At 36.3% G+C, this 18717-nt stretch overlaps 1 protein-coding gene across 19 annotated transcripts in view; it reads right to left on the reverse strand.

Annotated features, from left to right (window-relative positions):
• Window positions 1-18717, reverse strand: part of PAM (peptidylglycine alpha-amidating monooxygenase) — a 288055-nt gene that overhangs the window by 70202 nt on the left and 199136 nt on the right. For all 19 annotated transcript variants that reach the window (XM_040447619.1, XM_040447600.1, XM_040447591.1 and 16 more), the window contains 5 exons: window positions 7425-7473; window positions 5746-5813; window positions 4546-4626; window positions 4183-4259; window positions 3762-3865 (listed from right to left, as the gene is read on the reverse strand). In XM_040447619.1, the coding sequence (XP_040303553.1) occupies window positions 3762-3865; window positions 4183-4259; window positions 4546-4626; window positions 5746-5813; window positions 7425-7473 (379 nt within the window). The remainder of the gene's footprint in view (window positions 1-3761; window positions 3866-4182; window positions 4260-4545; window positions 4627-5745; window positions 5814-7424; window positions 7474-18717) is intronic.

Raw genomic sequence — 18717 nt, forward strand, 5'->3', positions numbered from 1 at the left:
CCTCCCCCGTTCATGCTCTGTCTCTCTCTGTCTCAAAAATAAATAAAACGTTAAAAAAAATTTTTTTTTAATAAATAAACGTTAAAAAAAAACTTTCAAAACTTTGAATTGTTTCATAAGGGGTTTCATGGTGCTTTTAAACTTATACATTAAGGAGTTATTGATCATATACCTTTATCTTTGCATATAATACACTTTAAAATGTTGATTAAAGTACTGTATTTGATATCTATGAATATCCATCAGACATTCTCATATGTACATGAAATAACTGGTTCCAAATGAAAAATACGACCAAGAAAAATGACCAATAGGTAAATATTATCTACCAATTCTCAAGAGTTAATTTCAAAATTTAGCATATAAACTTTCTGGGAAATTAACTGACTTAATTAGCTTAATTAACTGACTTAATAAAATTCTTTTTTGTTTTGTTTAAACTTGACTAAATATTAGAAATGAATTTAGAGAAGTCTCATATTGAATATAAAATATGTACTGCAGTCAGCCACAAAATACTGCTTTTACATAAATTAGGTAGTACTATGTTGCCAGTATATACATCGGTGCAACTTTGTCTAAGACATATTCATATTTACTATTTAAAAAGAAATTTAATATATCTAGGTTAAAAAAATATTACCATTAAGTAAATTAATATGTCTTATTTTAAATCCATCTATTTTTTTAAGCTTATTTATTCATTTTGAGAGACACAGAGAAAGCAAGCCAGGGAGGGGCAGAGAGAGAGAATCCCAAGCAGGCTGTGCACTGTCAGCGCAGAGCCCGATGTGGGGTGTGAACCCACAAAATGCGAGATCATGACCTGAGCCAAAACCAAGAGTCAGATGCTCAGCCGACTAAGCCACCCAGATGCCCCCAAATCCCCTTGTTTTTTTGAAAATGTTTATTTATTTTAAGAGAGAGAAAGAGAAAGCACAGAGGGGCAGAGAGAGGGAGAGAGAGAATCCCAAGCAGGCTCCATGCCATAAGCAAAAAGCCTGACACGGGGCTTGATCCTAGGAACCGTGAGGTCATGACCTGAGCTGAAATCGAGTGGGATGCTTAACTGACTGAGTCACCCAGGCACCACCCCCCCCAAATCCACCATTTTTTAATGGTTGTATATTCTGTTGAGTCCCTGCTATGAAAATATCAGTCCCTATTTTTAAAAAGTGCTTTTTATTAGTTAACTATCATTGTTCCACTCAGGCAAAATTTTCTCCAGTCCTAAGATTTTTAGCTTACTACAAACTTATGCTCAGATTGGGTGGAAGAATACTCAGCTGAAAATCCTGGTAGGTCACTGATAGAATTTCCCCGTAAAACCTAATTTCCAGGTGGCTGCAGAAGAAGAAAGTTAAACATTTGATGCAGGTGGTTCTTCCAGGACATGGAGGGACATCTCCTAGCCCCATATGACCTGCGGGTAAGTGGGCTTGCATCTGAGTAGGCTTCCTGCTCATGGCTCACACCTGTGCCCAGAGGGAGTGCATGTTCATGTATGTGGGTTGGGAGTTAGGCAGGAAGGGAGAAAAGGGAGAGGAACTTTACAGAGTATCATTTAACAGACTCATAAAATACTGGTTTTCTTTTTTTACTGTTTACATTCTCAACTGTAATTCTATACTACCCTATGGAAGTAGTATCCATTATTTTACAAAATGAATGCATTGATGCTATAACCTTTCTAAAACTAAAATGCATATTAGTGCTATAGGAATACCATGTGTTGTTATGAGAATTATTATTCATATTCAAATTTTATTCAAGCCTGTCTTATTAGTTTATCATTTCACTGGGAAAAGTTGCTTTCTTAATATAAATTAAATATTCCGAATATGGGCTCATCCCATAACTTAATTTCCTGTAATTTCCTTCTATTATCATTTATATTTCAAAATGGCATTCCCTTTAGCCCACATGGGATTTACAGTCATTTTAGGGTATTATTTTATTATTTATTTACATATATATTTAGACAGAGAGAAAGTGTGTGTGCACGTGCAAGAGAGAGAGATCTCAAGCAGGCTCAACGCCCAGCATGGAGCCTGATGCAGTGCTCAATCCTATGACCGTGAGATCATGACCTGAGCTGAAATCAAGAATTGGACACTCAACTGACTGAGCAACCCAGGTGCCCCAAGCAAAATGCATATTTTTAAAAAGACTAGAATTATTTGGAATTAGTTCTGAACTCCGAAAAATGAAACAGCCTTCCTGAGATTACTTTGGCCTCTCATTTTGGCACTATTAACAAGTTACTAATTTTTATGTTGGATACTGCCTCACAGAGGACACTCAAAGGATATAATTTGGTCAAAGTTATAAGTCCTTCCAAATTGCTAAGGGGGCTCTCAGCAAAAATTCTACCTATTCCACACTTGTACACTAATACACAGAACGTGTTGAAAGGGATTTTTTTCTTACTTTGTTTACCTATTTCAAAGGTTAATAAAATCACCAATGGTACTTCAGTAAAGCTGTGGAGGTCTACGCTAACACAGAGTGGAAAATAGCTGATCAATACCCTGTGACTCCTATTACTTCACGTGAGAAGTAAATGTCTAGTTCTTTCCTTCAAATCTAATTTTGTCTACTTTGTCAAGCCTTTTCTTACTTACCATTCATGTGACTCAGTAATTTTGCTGTTTTCCTCAAGACTCCCAAACTTAAAAAATTGATTCAAAAGCAAAACTCTTAGAAACTTCTTGTTTAATGTAACGATAATTTTTTTGTTTGTTCTATCTTTAGCCTTAAAATTGATGTTTATTAATATAAAAATCATCTTAGAGAGAAATAAAAAATCCTATTCCACTGTCTCAAACGCCTTTTTTTCCTTTTACTTGCTTCAGCATCTTTTCCCTTTCCCCTGACAACCAACAGCTGGTGTTGTCATTGTAAGAATCATCGTTAGTACAGCTAGTGCATATTTTCAGGTGCCTACTTTCTATAACTTCTCTTTGATCAAAGACAAGTAGTTTAAAATTCCAGCTTCCAGGTGGCATCAGTAAATATTTTATAACCTAGTGTAACATGGAAAGAAGGCTCCTTGGTTCTTTTCTGGCAAAAACAAAACAAAAGAAAACAAAACAACAAAAACTATGATAAGGGCCTTTATCTTTCATTTTTAATTTAGGCAAACTTTTTTTGAAAGAGTTTATAGTGCTTTGAAAATTTTACTTAGTGTTATAAAAAATATACTTCTTTCAAAGAGGCTCAATATTTAAAAACTGTTTAAAGTCCAATGTTCTCTTTTAGAAAAGTGCTACATATTATTATTCTCATTTGGTTGACTAAACAACTGGAAAACAATGAATACATAGAAGTTTTAACAGGCAGAAAAAATCACAGTTCTGAGTAATTAATGGACACCACCAAATGTGGAAGCTATATATTTACCTAAATTTGAACATAGGGCAAAAGGACACTTGATAAAGAAATTTCATTTTCCATTATGTTTTTCTTTATTAAATGAGCCTGAGGAAGTAATATACACTCTTGCGACAAGCATAATATATGGAGGTGTGATATGGAAGGCTTTGAATAAAAAGGAAGAAGGCAAGCGTAAAAAAATAAGCACATGTTCTGGAGTTTATCCTCATCACTCAGTTCTAAAATGAGAAAAGGCTATATATACTTTATTATAATTGCTCATGATAGGAGAAAGTCTGTGATTCAGTCACAAAGATAAATGTCACTTATAATCATGCCTTGCCCCAATAAAATACTTTTAAATAGCGAAATTTGCAAAACCATACCCAATGTGCGTGGCTTCTGTCCTTCCTTCGCCAGTGAATACACATCTTGCTGCCAATATGTCACCAAAACTAACATCTACTGGGTGTTCCACAGGATAGAAAGCCTGCCAAGAAGATAAACACAATTCATTAATATTACCAATAAACCCCAGAACTGCATGCTTTAATAATGTGAGGCTTGGCACGCCCTGGGTAGAAAGGATGAAGACACACACATGCAGGTCTGTTTAGAAATGTTAAGAGAAACCATCAAGTTGGAAGTTGTAAAAAAGGCAGTTACACACAGCTTAGATACAGAATAATGGTAGATTTAGAGATGCTAGGATTCTAGAGACATTCACAAGGATTCTATGAGGGTTTCTAAAATTATTATCTGCTGATTAACATTTTTTCTCTCAAAATTAAACTAGTTTCTACACACCTGTGGCAGCTGGGGGCTCTGGCGTCCAATCAGTGTCCACTGTCCATTTCTTACTCTATACCCACTCACAACCTTACCTGTAATGAACATAAATTAGAATCATATAATATCATAAAGTATTAGAAAAATAAAAGGCATTATTTGCTTTCTTTTTTCAAAATAAAATCTGAATATTGTCAGAATCCCAAACGCTAGGTATTTTAATGAAAAGATATGAAAAAACATAGAATTTCAAGGTATTATGCAACAACATCTTTCATAGAAACAGACTTAAGGTCAAATGTAATTTACATTGTACATTTATAGCATTAGCAAGCACAATGGTAAATATTTATAATTTAACCTATAGTTTAAAGTTCTTACCTAAATGGTGAGTGTGAACTCTATAGGCAAAGACATGCATTGGATACTTTTTGTAATGGCATGAAATATCCGCATTCACCACTGTTAGAAATGAAAACACAGAAAACAGGTCACTATCCAGCTGGAAAACAACATTATTCTTGTCTAAAAGTATGTATAGGTAGCAGTATGTACAAGATGCTAGGCATAGGGATTTTCCTATAAAGTGGACATGCATTCATGTACTCAGTGGATATTACATGCTTATTATGTGCCAGCCAATTTTCTAAGATGACCTCTTACCCTCTTGCAATAACCTCTTGCCCTCACATTTAATTTCCTTCACAACAAAATGTCTAGGACCAAATCAAGACATACCGTCAGGAAAAACATAGGCTTAATCTGTTACTTTTACCATGAAATTTATGCAGTTGAAAAAGCTTAAAAATTGTTTTTATTTCTTAGAAAATAAGGATTTTTGAAAAATTGCAAACACCTAAGGTAATTAGATTGACAGCTCCTGTTGAGAAGGAACCACTTCATATACATCTCTTTCCCTTCAGTTTAAAACACTGTAGTTATTCAATAAATATGTCTTTGATAATAAGTAAGCAGTAACAATGATACCATACTTGTCATTAGCTTTAAAAGATTCCCAGTAAAAACAAATGAATAATATTTAATAGGGCATTTTCATCAGAAGATCAGATACATTGATAAATAATATTACACTTATTCTAAAAGCTTTTAGTAAGTTTCGGAGAATCAGCTATTTTATCCCCATTTTACAAACAGAGAATTAAGCTCAGTATATCTGAATTCGAAGATTGAGTCAAATCAAGATTTGCTAACTTCTTGATTTTGAACCTGATATTCTCTGTAGCAGTTTATGTCACAGTATGCTATGAGGTTTGTTTCCAATTCCATTCCATTAAAGAATGGAAGACTGATTTGTAAAATACTCAGGATTTATTCTTTCATTTACATAACTTACTACCTACCCATGGACCTTAATTCTTAGCATCTCAATAAAAGAATGGATGATAATAAACTACTGGCTTAGAATAATACAAAAATCTATTTTAAATCTAAGGATAATAATAAGAATTGGTTTAGTTTTCAGAGATATTGGTCCTTTCAAAATTTTATTAAAAATATTATGTAAATGCATTTCTACATATTAAGTAATGAGATCATTGTAAATCTGAAAAAAATAATTACCTTTCTCTCCTGGTGGAATAACAGTATCAACAGACATCATAAGGTACATGCCAGCAATTAATGGCTGTCTGCGGGAAACAATAATATTTATCTTAACTATTTGAAACATCAAAACTATGGCCTTAGAAAAACAAGATATACTTCAGTACACCAGTCTATAAGATTCACGTGAAAACTAAAACAAAACAATATGGAAAAAGAGGTAGAATAGATGTTTTTCTTAAAATAACTTAATTTCCTGGGCAAGGAATTAAAAACACATTTTTTATGGCATGGTGCACTTGGAAAGCAGTCTCTAAATGGCTCCTGTGATGGTTAATCCTATGTGTTAACTTGGTGAAGCAAGTGATAGCCCAGTTGCTTGGTCAAACGTTGGCCTAGATGTAGCTGTGAAGGTATTTTTTAGATGTAACTGACATGTTAATTATCGACTTTGAGTAAATCAGATTACCATTCACCCTGTGGGTAGGTCTCTTAAGAGAAAAGACTGAGGTCCCAGGAAGAGAAAGGAATTCTGCTTCCAGATTGCCCTGGAGTCTGCCTCGAGTCTGCATGCTGACTCCTGCCAGAATTTCCAGCCTGCCTTGCAGATCACAGACTTGCCAGCCCCCACAATCATGTAAGCCAATTCCTTGAAGTAAATCTGGCTTTCTCTATACGTGTGTGTGTGTGTGCGTGCACGCATGCATGTGCGTGTGCTTTCTACTGGTTTGATTTCTCTGGAGAATCCTGGCTTATAATAAAGCTCCCAATAGCTAGCTCTCAATATCTTAGCTCTGACACTCATGCCCTTGTCGAATCCTCTTCCCTTAAGCATGGATTGAGCATAGTAACTAGACTTAGGCATTTGTTATTTCTTTTTTTTTTTTTTAATTTTTTTTTCAACGTTTATTTATTTTTGGGACAGAGAGAGACAGAGCATGAACGGGGGAGGGGCAGAGAGAGAGGGAGACACAGAATCAGAAACAGGCTCCAGGCTCTGAGCCATCAGCCCAGAGCCGGACGCGGGGCTCGAACTCACGGACCGCGAGATCGTGACCTGGGTGAAGTCGGACGCTTAACCGACTGCGCCACCCAGGCGCCCCGGGCATTTGTTATTTCTAACAAGCAGAATAAGGCAAATGCAATTTCACTTTTTTTTCCATAGGAGTCAGAGTATAAAGATTTGTGGCAACTCTTTTCTTCACCTATCAGACTTCTATATTATTCAGTAACTTCCGATATCAGGCTGCAAAAAGGCTGTGGTTTCTATCTTACACGCCCTTTCTTGCTTTCTGTTGCTGGGTGTGATGGTAACCAGGTGCCATATTGTGAGCTGTCTTGTTTAGAGCCCACGAGGCAAGAAATGAGGGAGTCCTCCAGCCCACAGCCAGCAAGGAATTGAATCCTGTCAACAGCCATGTGAGTAATCCCGGACATGGCTCCACCTCAGGGGACCCCTCCCCACCCCTCGCTCCCAATGACTGAAACCCTGGCTGAGCCTTTGATCACAGCCTTTGTATGAGACCACTAGCCACCGTCCCCCGGTAAGCTTGTGCCCAGAATATTTGTTGTTTTAGCCACTAAATTTAGAGTAATTTGTTATACAGCAATAGACAATGAATCCAGTGGATTTCCCACTTTTAAGTTCTCAAAGATCTTAAAGCTGTCACTGAGCTGGGGTAACTGGAAGTACTTACGGCAGGCGGGTGAGGTGCAAGGACACACCAGAACAGTCTTTGTGATTATCTGAAAATACACACACACACACACACACAATACACATCTTAAATATGAAAATGTGAAAATCGAATTTCAAACTAATAAATTTTAAACGATTATAACTCAACACTAAAAACACCCAACTATGTTTTATCTCAATGGTGCTTTATAGTTTGCAGAGTACTTTCATATTCATGAATATATTTAATCTCCAATGCATCATGACAATAAAAGTCTGTGGTTTTTTCTTGACACCGCAAACTGCTAAGTCAACTGCTTTCCTGCAGACGTTCAAGATACTAGTCAAAGCTTAGAGAAGAAAGTTGTTGCTGCTCTTTATGAATGAGCGATCTCGTTGAAACATCCAGAAAAGTTGATTAACTGGATGGTTTGCTCCACGGTGGCTCCAGACAACTAGTTTCTCTACTTTTAAAAAATTGTAGCAGTCCATACTTTGAGCTTTCAAGATACAACCATGTTTAGAGTTGGCAATGTTTTTGATATATGAATAGGAATCACTTTGTTTAACTTCTATGCCTTGCCCATTCTTCCCTCCTAAATAGAGACCTGATGCTAATTTTCACCCCAACTGCAGTGGAAAGCCTCCATCCATCTCTTTATTTTTGTCAAGGACCCTTTAGAGACCTCTGACAAATCCTTTTCCTTATGCCTTTGCCTTCCTGAAGTAGAAAGAAGGTAAAAATTTAAATGACCCATCCTAATTTTTATCTCTGTTGAACTTGCTGATCTGTCACCACAGAGACCATGAGTAGTAACTCATACTTACTCATTCCTTCTATTTCTGTATATGTTAAATTCTTTTTACTTCACATTTTATTCTAAGTATTTATAACACATTATATCTCAATTTTGAGTTGATTTAATATAAATAACTACTGTGTGTGTGCAAGATTGACAGATTTATACTTGAAATTAAGAAGTGAAGTATGCTAACAAATAACAGCAGACAGAATAGTTTATGGGAATTTCCTTCTTTCAGCTGTAATTCTTATGAGAAAAACAAAGGTAGCTTCATACAGTAATATATAAAAATAAGTAACCTAACTAACAAGATATACATTTTGATTTACCAGATATAAAATTCAGAAAGTATAACAAATCATTATTTAATACTTTGGCCATAAAACACAAAGGAAATTTCTTGATATAGTATTAAGATTGATTTTAACAAAGATAGTGCAGGAATAAATTCAAAGATAAACATTTTATATTTAATCAGGTTTTTTTTTGTTGTCACTTTACAAAGGGATCTCTATCTAATCTCCTAAATCAAATTCCAATGTGGTGATATTTTCATAATAATATTAGTGAGGTTTTTTTTTTTGGTTTTTTTTTGGTTTTTTTTTTTTAAATTTCAAGTGAGTTTTAAAGAGATGGCGAGATGAGGCACCTGGGTGGCTAAGTCGGTAGAGTGTCCAACTCTTTGATTTTGGCTCAGGTCATGATCCCACAATTTGTGAGATTAAGCCCAGCATCAGATTCTGTGATGACAGTACAGAGTCTGCTTGGGATTCTCTCTTGCTCCCTCTCTCTTTTCCCCTTCCCTCCTCTCAAAACAAATAAATAAACATTTAAAGAGATGAGAAAATAGTAACAAATAACAACAAAGGTTTGGCTTAATTTTTGTCCATGCTTTTAAATATAGAAAGGATAATTAAGTATTGTTTTTTAAGGTCCTAAAAAAATTATTTTGGGGGCACCTGGGTGGCTCAGTCAGTTAAGTGTCTGACTTTGGCTCAGCTCATGATCTCACAGTTTGTGAGTTGGCACCCGCATCAGGCTCTCTGTTGTCAGTGAAGAGCCGACTTTGGATCCTCTGTCTCCCTCTCTCTCTCCGCCCCTCCCCTCATGCTCTCTCTCTGTCTCAAAATTAAAATTAAATTAAACATTACAAAAGACTATTTTTGAGACTAAGGTTTCCTAAATGAACTACATGAGCTATAGTAAATATGCCTAGTTTGTACTACTTTCAATATGATTAGCCAAGGACTTCACCCAGAATTATGTAAACATCTACATGATCAAAAGAGAATGGCTGAAAGTATACCATGCATTCATGCCAAATGATTTCCAAACTCCAGAGACTCACTAATTTAGCTTAGTCAATTTTAGGAAACATTTCTCATATGTATAAAAAACATCATACCCATCTTATAAGGTTATTTTGAGAGACAATAATCATCCTTTCATTCAGTTAATATTTATTGAGTACTTGCTATATTAAGACACTATTCTATACATGGGGGATGTAGTGAAAAATAATATATTCAAGTTTCCCGCTCTCGCGGTATATACGCTCTAATGCAAATGGAGGGATAAGGAAATGAGGTAGGTAGGAGAGATACAGAAAAACAAAACACCGAATATATAAACAAAATAATGTCACAGCAAACTCAACAGGATAATGTGAGAGTGCATAGCAATTTTATCCACTGTGGTCCAGGAAGGATGGCGTGGTCATGGGGCTAGAGATTGTGTAGGCCATGCAGAGTGTGTTAAAAGTTTTATTATTCTCTGTCTGAGAGATGCCACTGGAAGATTTTAAGGAATGAAGTGATAGGATCATATAGGTGTTCACCTAGCACAGTACCTGGCACTTATAGATGACTGATTACTGAATGTTAGGCTTTGTAAATTTTTTTAATTAACAACATATCAGGAGAGAGTTTTTCCCCATATGATGTCCATCCAAACAAAAGGGCCAGTGTGCAATGAGAATTGCTTCTTGGTTTTACATTACATTTTTGCATTAAAACAACCAAGTGAGTCACATTTTGATATCCAACTTGGCTAATATTCTTTACCATGACTTAAAGAAAATCAGGAACAACTAATAAATAAGTTAACACATTGCAGGAACTATTAAGGAAATTCATCATTAAGGCTGAAATGTCATCAAATTCAGAGTAGCAGGAATGTCACTAATAATAATAACATGCCAGCTAATGCCAGGGACAGTGTGTCTTCCTTTAGATAATGTTCTTTACTGGAATTGTCTAAATGGAGAGGATTTTTACTCAGAGAAAAGCTCAAAAATAAGCCAAAAACTTATGTTAGTCTATACATGTCAAATTTTAATTTGAGGACTTTTTTTTTAATACCCAGACTTATAAAAGTTTTCTCCAAATTAAATAAGAGCCATTGCTATGTAATTGTTGTATATTTACTTCACTCTAGAGTTTTAAGAGTGAGTCACAGTCTCACCACTCACTCCACTATAAAGACACAGTACAGGTTTTCTTTTGAACTCATGTTTATCAACCACATGCCATATCCTATAAAAAGGTCAAGGATACCACACAATCATAGCAAATCAGCTAAAAACTCAAGTAGTAATATGAGATGATCAACACATTCTTAAGAAAAACATCTGAACTTCTGACTCACATATCATAATGACTTTAGGAAAGATTGAGTTTTAAGGCTTTACGTTTTTTTTTTTTTCCCTATATAATGTGAATCTTATATGGGTAGAGGGTTGGTGAATATACATATAAAAATCCAAAGTAAAAATCTTGCCTATTTTACAAAAAGCTCAAGAAATAACAATATATAGAATTAAAGTTAGTTACAAGATACACTTAAAAACCACACTAGATAGAATTTCTGAGTCACTGCTGAAGGAATTTATTTACATCAAATTTATCTGGTCAATGTGATCCACTGAATCAGCAAGAAACAGGGCATTTCTAAAAACTATGCTGTGTGTGTGCACGGGTATGTGTGTAAGCATGTAGACAGTATGTTTTAAACTAAACAGAACATTCTGGATTATCATCATTATTTAATCATGGGGTAATAGAGTTATAATTCTGTGTTACTTTAAGAAATTCTGTTACTTAGGGGCACTTCGGTGGCTCAGTGAGTTAAGTGACAACTCTTGATTTCAGCTCAGGTCATGATCTTACGGTTGGTAAGATCAGGCCCCACGTTGGGCTCTGACGTTGTGGAGCCTGCTTGGGATTCTGTGTCCCTCTCTCTCTGCCCTTCCCCTCACACTTTCTCTCTCTCTAAATAAACAAATAAGCATAAAAGAAAAAAAGAAATCCTGTTAATAATGGATACACATTTTAACAATGATATTTTAAGGTTTCTTTTTGAGTGAGACAGAGACAGCGTGAGTGGGGTAGGAGCAGAGAAAGAGAGGGAAAGAGGGGGAAAGAATCCCTAGCAGGCTCTGTGCTGCCAGCACAGAGCTTGACGTGGGGCTTGAACTCATGAAACTGTGAGATCATGACCTGAGCTGAAACCAAGAGTGGATGCTCAACTGAGTGAGCCACCCAGGCACCCATTAACAATGATATTTTAAGTTGAATAAAATTGTAGAAGTTATCTCCAAGTGAGGAAAATACTTATAAAACATTACTTATATACATTTTAGACATTATTACAGTCAACTGCTACATATATATCATTTCAAAGTCAAATTTTATTATTGTAAATGGTTGTAATCTCTTCTCATGCTACTTTTTACAGTTTACCCTGAAGAGCCCGTGTGCTTGCGTACACTCACAGTGAGAGGTCCCCGAGGGAGCAACTTAAACTCCTTCAAACAAGGTGGTCTGGGGGCCTAGAGGGCTCCTGGATCCACTGGTATTCCTACAGCAAGTGGTAGCTCTGGAGACAAGCATATTTCAGCCTAGCGTTTGGTGTGGAGATTATGACCTTCTAACTCCCACTGTGATCCTTGCCATAGTGATGCATTCTTATTTCCATAACCTCTACTCTGATCTTACTTCTGGTGAACTCAGAAACTTCTCCTAGTTTTGCATATTTCACTGATGGTTTCCAGTGTGCTCTGACTTTGCCCTTCTATTGTGACACAGTACTTCAGCGACAGGATACGAAGCTTCATAAGAATTAATTCATTTCAATTCACTAGGCTATCTATGAATCTGTCTCTGACATACATCATCATAAAAATGGATGACAACTTAAAAGGTTATCATTAAAAAACACATCAGTGCCTCTGCTAATATTTTACCACATAAAACAAAAAAAGCAAAATAAGGACTGAGATCATTAAGAAATGTATAGAAAATGAACTCAGAATGTCAACATCATAAGCTAGCTGAAAAAGCTCCTCGGAAAGGCTGATTCTGTGACTAGAATGAAAGTAAACAGGAGAGAAGAGAGAAGAGGAAATAGATAGGAAAGTTAATGTAGGGCAGAAGACCAGAGAAATGGAATTCCATAGCTTAAAAATAGATAGGAACAGTAATGAGTCAAATAACTAAAATAGCCTGAAATTATAGGAGTGAATTTGAAAGAAAGCTAGACTAGGAAGTGAACAACTTCCCCAATTTATATTTCCATATAAATATTGTACATGTTTGTACAGTGGACGACATGTTGGGTGGAAAGTTTGAAATTAATCTGTGTATTTTAATCACACACAGTTACTTGACCATAGTGCCTTACAAGATCGTAAGTTGCAGCCAGGTGCTCTTTGAGTTCCTTTGTCTACAATGAGTAGGATCTGGAAGGTTATCAATTTTAATACTTGGTAGATTTAGTATTCATAATCAATACTGATACCACTAAAAAACCACAGTCTATAAATAAGATAATCTATGTAAAGAACATACAGTCTTTGCGGATCACAGTAAATATCCAATACATGTTAGTTATTATTATTATTCTTTTCATTGGTAGATCCCAAAAATCTTCAACACATGAATATTTTATTTTAACAAATATAATTTCATAGTCATAGGTATGGAATTTCTTTAACTGTAGAAATTAGACCACATAAAATTTCTTCAACTATTAACAAAGTTATAAAAAGGGGACAAGGAGATGAGAATATTTTCTAATGTTTATTTATTTGAGAGAGAGAGAGAGAGAGAGAGAGAGAGAGAGAGAGAGAGAATGGGGGAGGGGCAGAGAGAAAGGGAGACACAGAATCTGAAGCAGGCTCCAGGCTCGGAGCTGTCAGAACAGAGCCCAACGCGGGGCTTGAACTCACGAACCATGAAATCATGACCTGAGCCAAAGTCAGACGCTTAACCCACTGGGCCACCCACCAACCCCAAACATGAGAATGTGAAATGAGTAAAGACGTGGTTAAAAAAGGGAATTAGAATTGAAATGGTATTTTAAAGATATTGCACAAAATAGGAATACTCTCAAAGTGGGAACAGAAATGCTAATTAAGAAGAGTCTGTACTAGGTAGATACAGAACAGAGTAATCACTAAATAAAGAAATATTAGTAAGACATAAGTACCATGGTCTGGCTAAGATGAAATTCTTGGACTGGGTACCACAGGACCATGAAAAAGTTGATAATGCATTGTTTCAAGATCCTTCCACAACTGTTAGTAATAAAGCATCCCCTGATCAGACTGAAGACAATCTGCTTCTTTCTGAGGTCTGGACTAGAGGTCAGTTCAATAGGATTCTATGTTTGCAGAAAGACAGCAAGGCCATTTTTATCCTGATACCGAAACTGTTGCTTTAATCTACATTTATTCACTTATCCTGCACAACTGTCTTCATGCAAAAATCCTGACAGGTCTTCCTTCCAGCCAGCTTCATTTACTTTTTAAAATTTTCTTATCCCAAAGTAAACTATTGTCTTCCTCATTGGATTGGGCTATAGGTTCGTTCTTTCTTCAAGGTACACTGGTGAATACTTGACTCCTACCTATTAATGTTCTGTACTTATCGAGGATTAAACCCAAGATGTCCCTGTTAAAGAGATCTTTCATGATTGCTGTTCTCTTTTAGTAAGACATAATTATAGCCTAATGGATTTAAAGATACAGAGATGAAACTTCACTCACTAGATAGGTATCAGAAGACAATGGGATATATTTCATTATATGTCATTATATTCCATTATAATGTCATATGTATGTACTTGAAGCTTTAGTAATGGTGAAGATGTTAACAGTGGAAAAGTTAAAAGAATTATTTTTTAAAAGAGATGTAAAATAAGAAAGTCTAATAATGTCTTAGAAGCACATCACAGCATAGGACAGTAAAGAGTACTAGTAGTTGTCGGGGCGCCTGGGTGGCGCAGTCGGTTAAGCGTCCGACTTCAGCCAGGTCACGATCTCGCGGTCCGTGAGTTCGAGCCCCGCGTCAGGCTCTGGGCTGATGGCTCGGAGCCTGGAGCCTGTTTCTGATTCTGTGTCTCCCTCTCTCTCTGCCCCTCCCCCGTTCATGCTCGGTCTCTCTCTGTCCCAAAAATAAATAAAGAAAAACGAAGAAAAAAAAATTAAAAAAAAAAAAACAAAAAAAAAAGAGTACTAGTAGTTGAATGGTAAGACTTCTGGAGAGTAGTCTGATAATGGAAGAAACAAGTATTTCCAGACACTGGATGAAACTTGAAAACCGCATTCAATCAGAGTCTAATCTTGAGCAAAATGAAAACTGGACAACCACTCCACAAGGGTCTCAAGCTTGTCTCTTGAGAAATTGCTCTCCTCTGTTGAGGCAGAGACCTACAATCACAGCAAGATAGTTTATCAAATATACAGACTCCGAATTTCAGAATTGGAAGGGACTCTGGAGATGATGGAGTTCAACTCTGGCACTTTATAGAGAAAAAGAGGCTGCAGGGATTAGGAGCTTTGGCCAAAGTAATTTCGCTAACTGGGTCATACCTGGGTATCAAAACTAATTCTCCAATGTTACTAGTTAGTAAACATTACTTACTTTAAAAAAAGTTCTATTTCTTAAACACTTCCAAGGCATTTTATTTATGAAATATCCTGAAACTAAGATAAAGGAATTAAGCAAGAATGGATAAGTAACCAGCGGTACTTAAGGACATCCACTTAAGGAGGAAGTTCATTTCTCTTAATGGCAGGTGAATGCATGGGATATGAGGTTATCCATTCCAAACTATTTAGCTTGCTTTTCTAATAATAGCTTGTAGTTCCTGCTTGGATACATAGTTAAGTAGCAAAGTAACTGTGGAATAATGCATGATAATAACCTATTACATTGTAAGTCTTTAGAAGACTCTTGGTGTCTCCTAATCTTTCCCTCTAGAGATAGCCTTCTACATTTCATGAGCTCATCTTGTCCTGGTTGTTTCCTGCTTTAATAAAAAAAAAATAAGTTAACCATCAATCCTGGGGGAATATGGTTATAAACTACATCCCACTAATTGGAAAAATCCTCAGAAAGACAGTTGTAGAGTGGATTTCAATTCACTGCACTCTCCTAAGGTGGTAAAGGATAAAGCATACCCATCATCTACCATTCCAACCACAGTTTTGGATAATGGATCCTTTCCTTATGGAAGTACTGACAAAGCATGCCTGAAACTGTTGCCAAGTCTTATGAAAAACAAAGAAGTAACATCTTTAATGATAAAAAACATATTTCACAAAATTTGTAAGCAAATAGTAAACTGTATCATACCTTTCTACTCTCTCAGAGTGCTCTGAACAAAAGTTAAAGGCTACCTTCCCAACTTTTTCCCTGTCTTGAACAAACAAAAATGAATGAAGGATATCACTAGTATACGCCAATAATTCTGCAATAATGTTTGTACAGATAGCGTGGTAACTATTTGCTTATTAAGCTGGCTTGATCTTCACCTTCTTCGTTCTAAATGAACAATATTAACTTAATGAGACAGATGATGTTTTTCTGAGATTACATCATGGCTCCCAAGGTGACCAAGAATGGGAGACTACTTGGGGATTCATTTCTAAAGTCAGGGAAATTTTCATGTAGGCAAAATTACTTGGAAAATCCCTTAGGAGTGTAGATGGTGTGGTCTCTTAATAGATTAAACACAGCCAGTCGCCTTCGCATTGGAACAGCTTGCTGTCAGTTTTATCAGCTGGACTATGCTGTTAAAAAAATAAAAGTTATTTCTATACAGTTGGACTGCGTGGTTATATAAAAAAAAGGTTCTTTCTGTAAGTCAGAAAAGCTGTAACTGATGAGATGGACACAGCACAGGAGGCAGAGGGAACAGCAAATTGGGGTCTTTTCCTGTGTTCACTCTGGTTTTAATGAAGCTAATACACAGCTCCTTTATTGTTTTTGTGGTACCACCTGTATCATAAGTACAGGTCTCAAAGTCACTGGACAGTACTCAGTAAAAAATGATCCTCCAAATTTACCAAAAAATGTATACCTGGAAGTTTTTTTTCTTAAGAGTTTCTTCAAGACAAAATTTGAAGCACCAAGTTGCTCCTAGAGAATCCGTGGATCCCTGAAATCATAATCTCAGACTATCAGTACTCTCCAGTTATAGATCCACTGATATAAAATAATCTTCACTCAAAAAGCATGAATACCTTGAGCTGTCACGGCAAATGTGTATCTGTTTAGCAAATATATCTGCAATAGGGGCACTGCTAATACAGACACAACCTGGAGGCCGTTGAAAGCTGGCTTAACAGACAAGCTTCGGTGCTAAATAAACCAGTACTACAAAAAAAAAAAAAAAAATCTTCAAAAAGGGATTCCTTTTGAAGCTGTCACTGCATCGAGTTAGCCTCTTTTGATTTTGTATTCTCTGCTATGGGACTAGCAGAAATTACTAGCTTCCATCTGTCCTGTGGCAAGGAAGAGAAAATGCATTTATCCATCTTGCAAGAAGACGACTTGCACAAATGATGGCCTGTGCTGTTCCCAAAAGAGATCAAATGGAAGGCAGGCAGGCAGGCTCACCAACGTGCTTTTATAATCACTCTGTTGGTGGAGGATGTTAAGGCATGACTAATGTCAAAGCACCTTCCTGTTTCCATCTTTTATGAATGCAAGAAAAAAAAAGTATCTACAGCAAAGCTTAGGATTTATGTGATTTCTTCTCTCAGAATTATCAAACTGCCCCAGAATCATAATTCTAAGGAAGTAAAGGACAAAATCCACCAATCCTAGGTAAATATTTTTTAAAAATGGCACTGAGTTTTTAATTGTTGATTGATTTTTGAACTTTTTGTTGAACTACATAATATACAGAAAAGTGCACAAATCAAAAGGTACTTAAACTTCAGGAATTTAAAAATGCTAACATACCCTTGTAATCAGCATGCATATCAAGAGGGAAAACCCTCCATTTGTGTCCCATTCCTAAGGCATTGAGTTTTAAATCTTTATGTCATGGATATGCCATATGTAAACATTTATTAGTCTTTCTGGAGTTGTCTTTTAGGTAAAACCCAGCACACTTAACTAGCTTCTAGTTAAACTGGACTATTTTAAATTTTTTTTTCAACGTTTTTTATTTATTTTTGGGACAGAGAGAGACAGAGCATGAACGGGGGAGGGGCAGAGAGAGAGGGAGACACAGAATCGGAAACAGGCTCCAGGCTCCGAGCCATCAGCCCAGAGCCTGACGCGGGGCTCGAACTCACGGACCGCGAGATCGTGACCTGGCTGAAGTCGGACGCTTAACCGACTGCGCCACCCAGGCGCCCCAAACTGGACTATTTTATTATTATTATTTTTTTATTTTTTTATTTTTTTAAATTTGTTTTTAATGTTTATTTTTGAGACAGAGAGAGACAGAGCGTGAATAGGTGAGGGTCAGAGAGAGGGAGACACAGAATCTGAAATAGGCTTCAGGCTCTGAGCTGTCAGCACAGAGCCCGATGCGGGGCTCAAACTCACGGACCCTGAGATCATGACCTGAGCCGAAGTCGGCCGCTTAACCGACTGAGCCACCCAGGCGCCCCAAACTGGACTATTTTAAATATCATACCTGGTTACTATGAAATATTTTTTCCCTTTCTGTCAGTGAAAGCCCTATCAACTTTCTTACTTCTGTGTCTCTGTTTTTAGTATATATTCATTTTAAAAATGATAATCTAAATTTTCTTCTGCATTCTTCCCAATTTTTGTTTGTTCTCCCCACTGAGGGCTGAATGTCCATGCAAAAGTCTAGGAACCACAGAAAAAGTATTAAATAAATAATGGAATGAAAAGGGACTTGAAAAGTTTTTAAATTATTTTTTTTCGGTTTACTTATTTATTTTGAAAGAGAACACACAAACAGGGAGGGACAGACAGAAGGAGAGACAGATTCCCAAGGAGGCTCTGCACCATCAGTGCAGAGCCTGATGTGGGGCCCCAGCTCATGAACAGTGAAATCATGACCTGAGCCAAGATTAAGAGTCTGACACTTAACTGAATATGGCACCCAGATACTCCAGGACTTAGTCTTAGTTTTAGTTTTAGTTTAGTTTAGTTTTAGTCAAAGATACTGTTTTAAATTCAATTTGAAATATAAAGCTAAAAATGTTTCTCATATAAAATGCTCTATCATGATTTTTAA

This window comes from Herpailurus yagouaroundi, unplaced genomic scaffold (assembly GCF_014898765.1).
Source record: "Herpailurus yagouaroundi ecotype Mexico unplaced genomic scaffold, PumYag 29, whole genome shotgun sequence".
Classification (NCBI taxonomy): domain Eukaryota; kingdom Metazoa; phylum Chordata; class Mammalia; order Carnivora; family Felidae; genus Herpailurus; species Herpailurus yagouaroundi.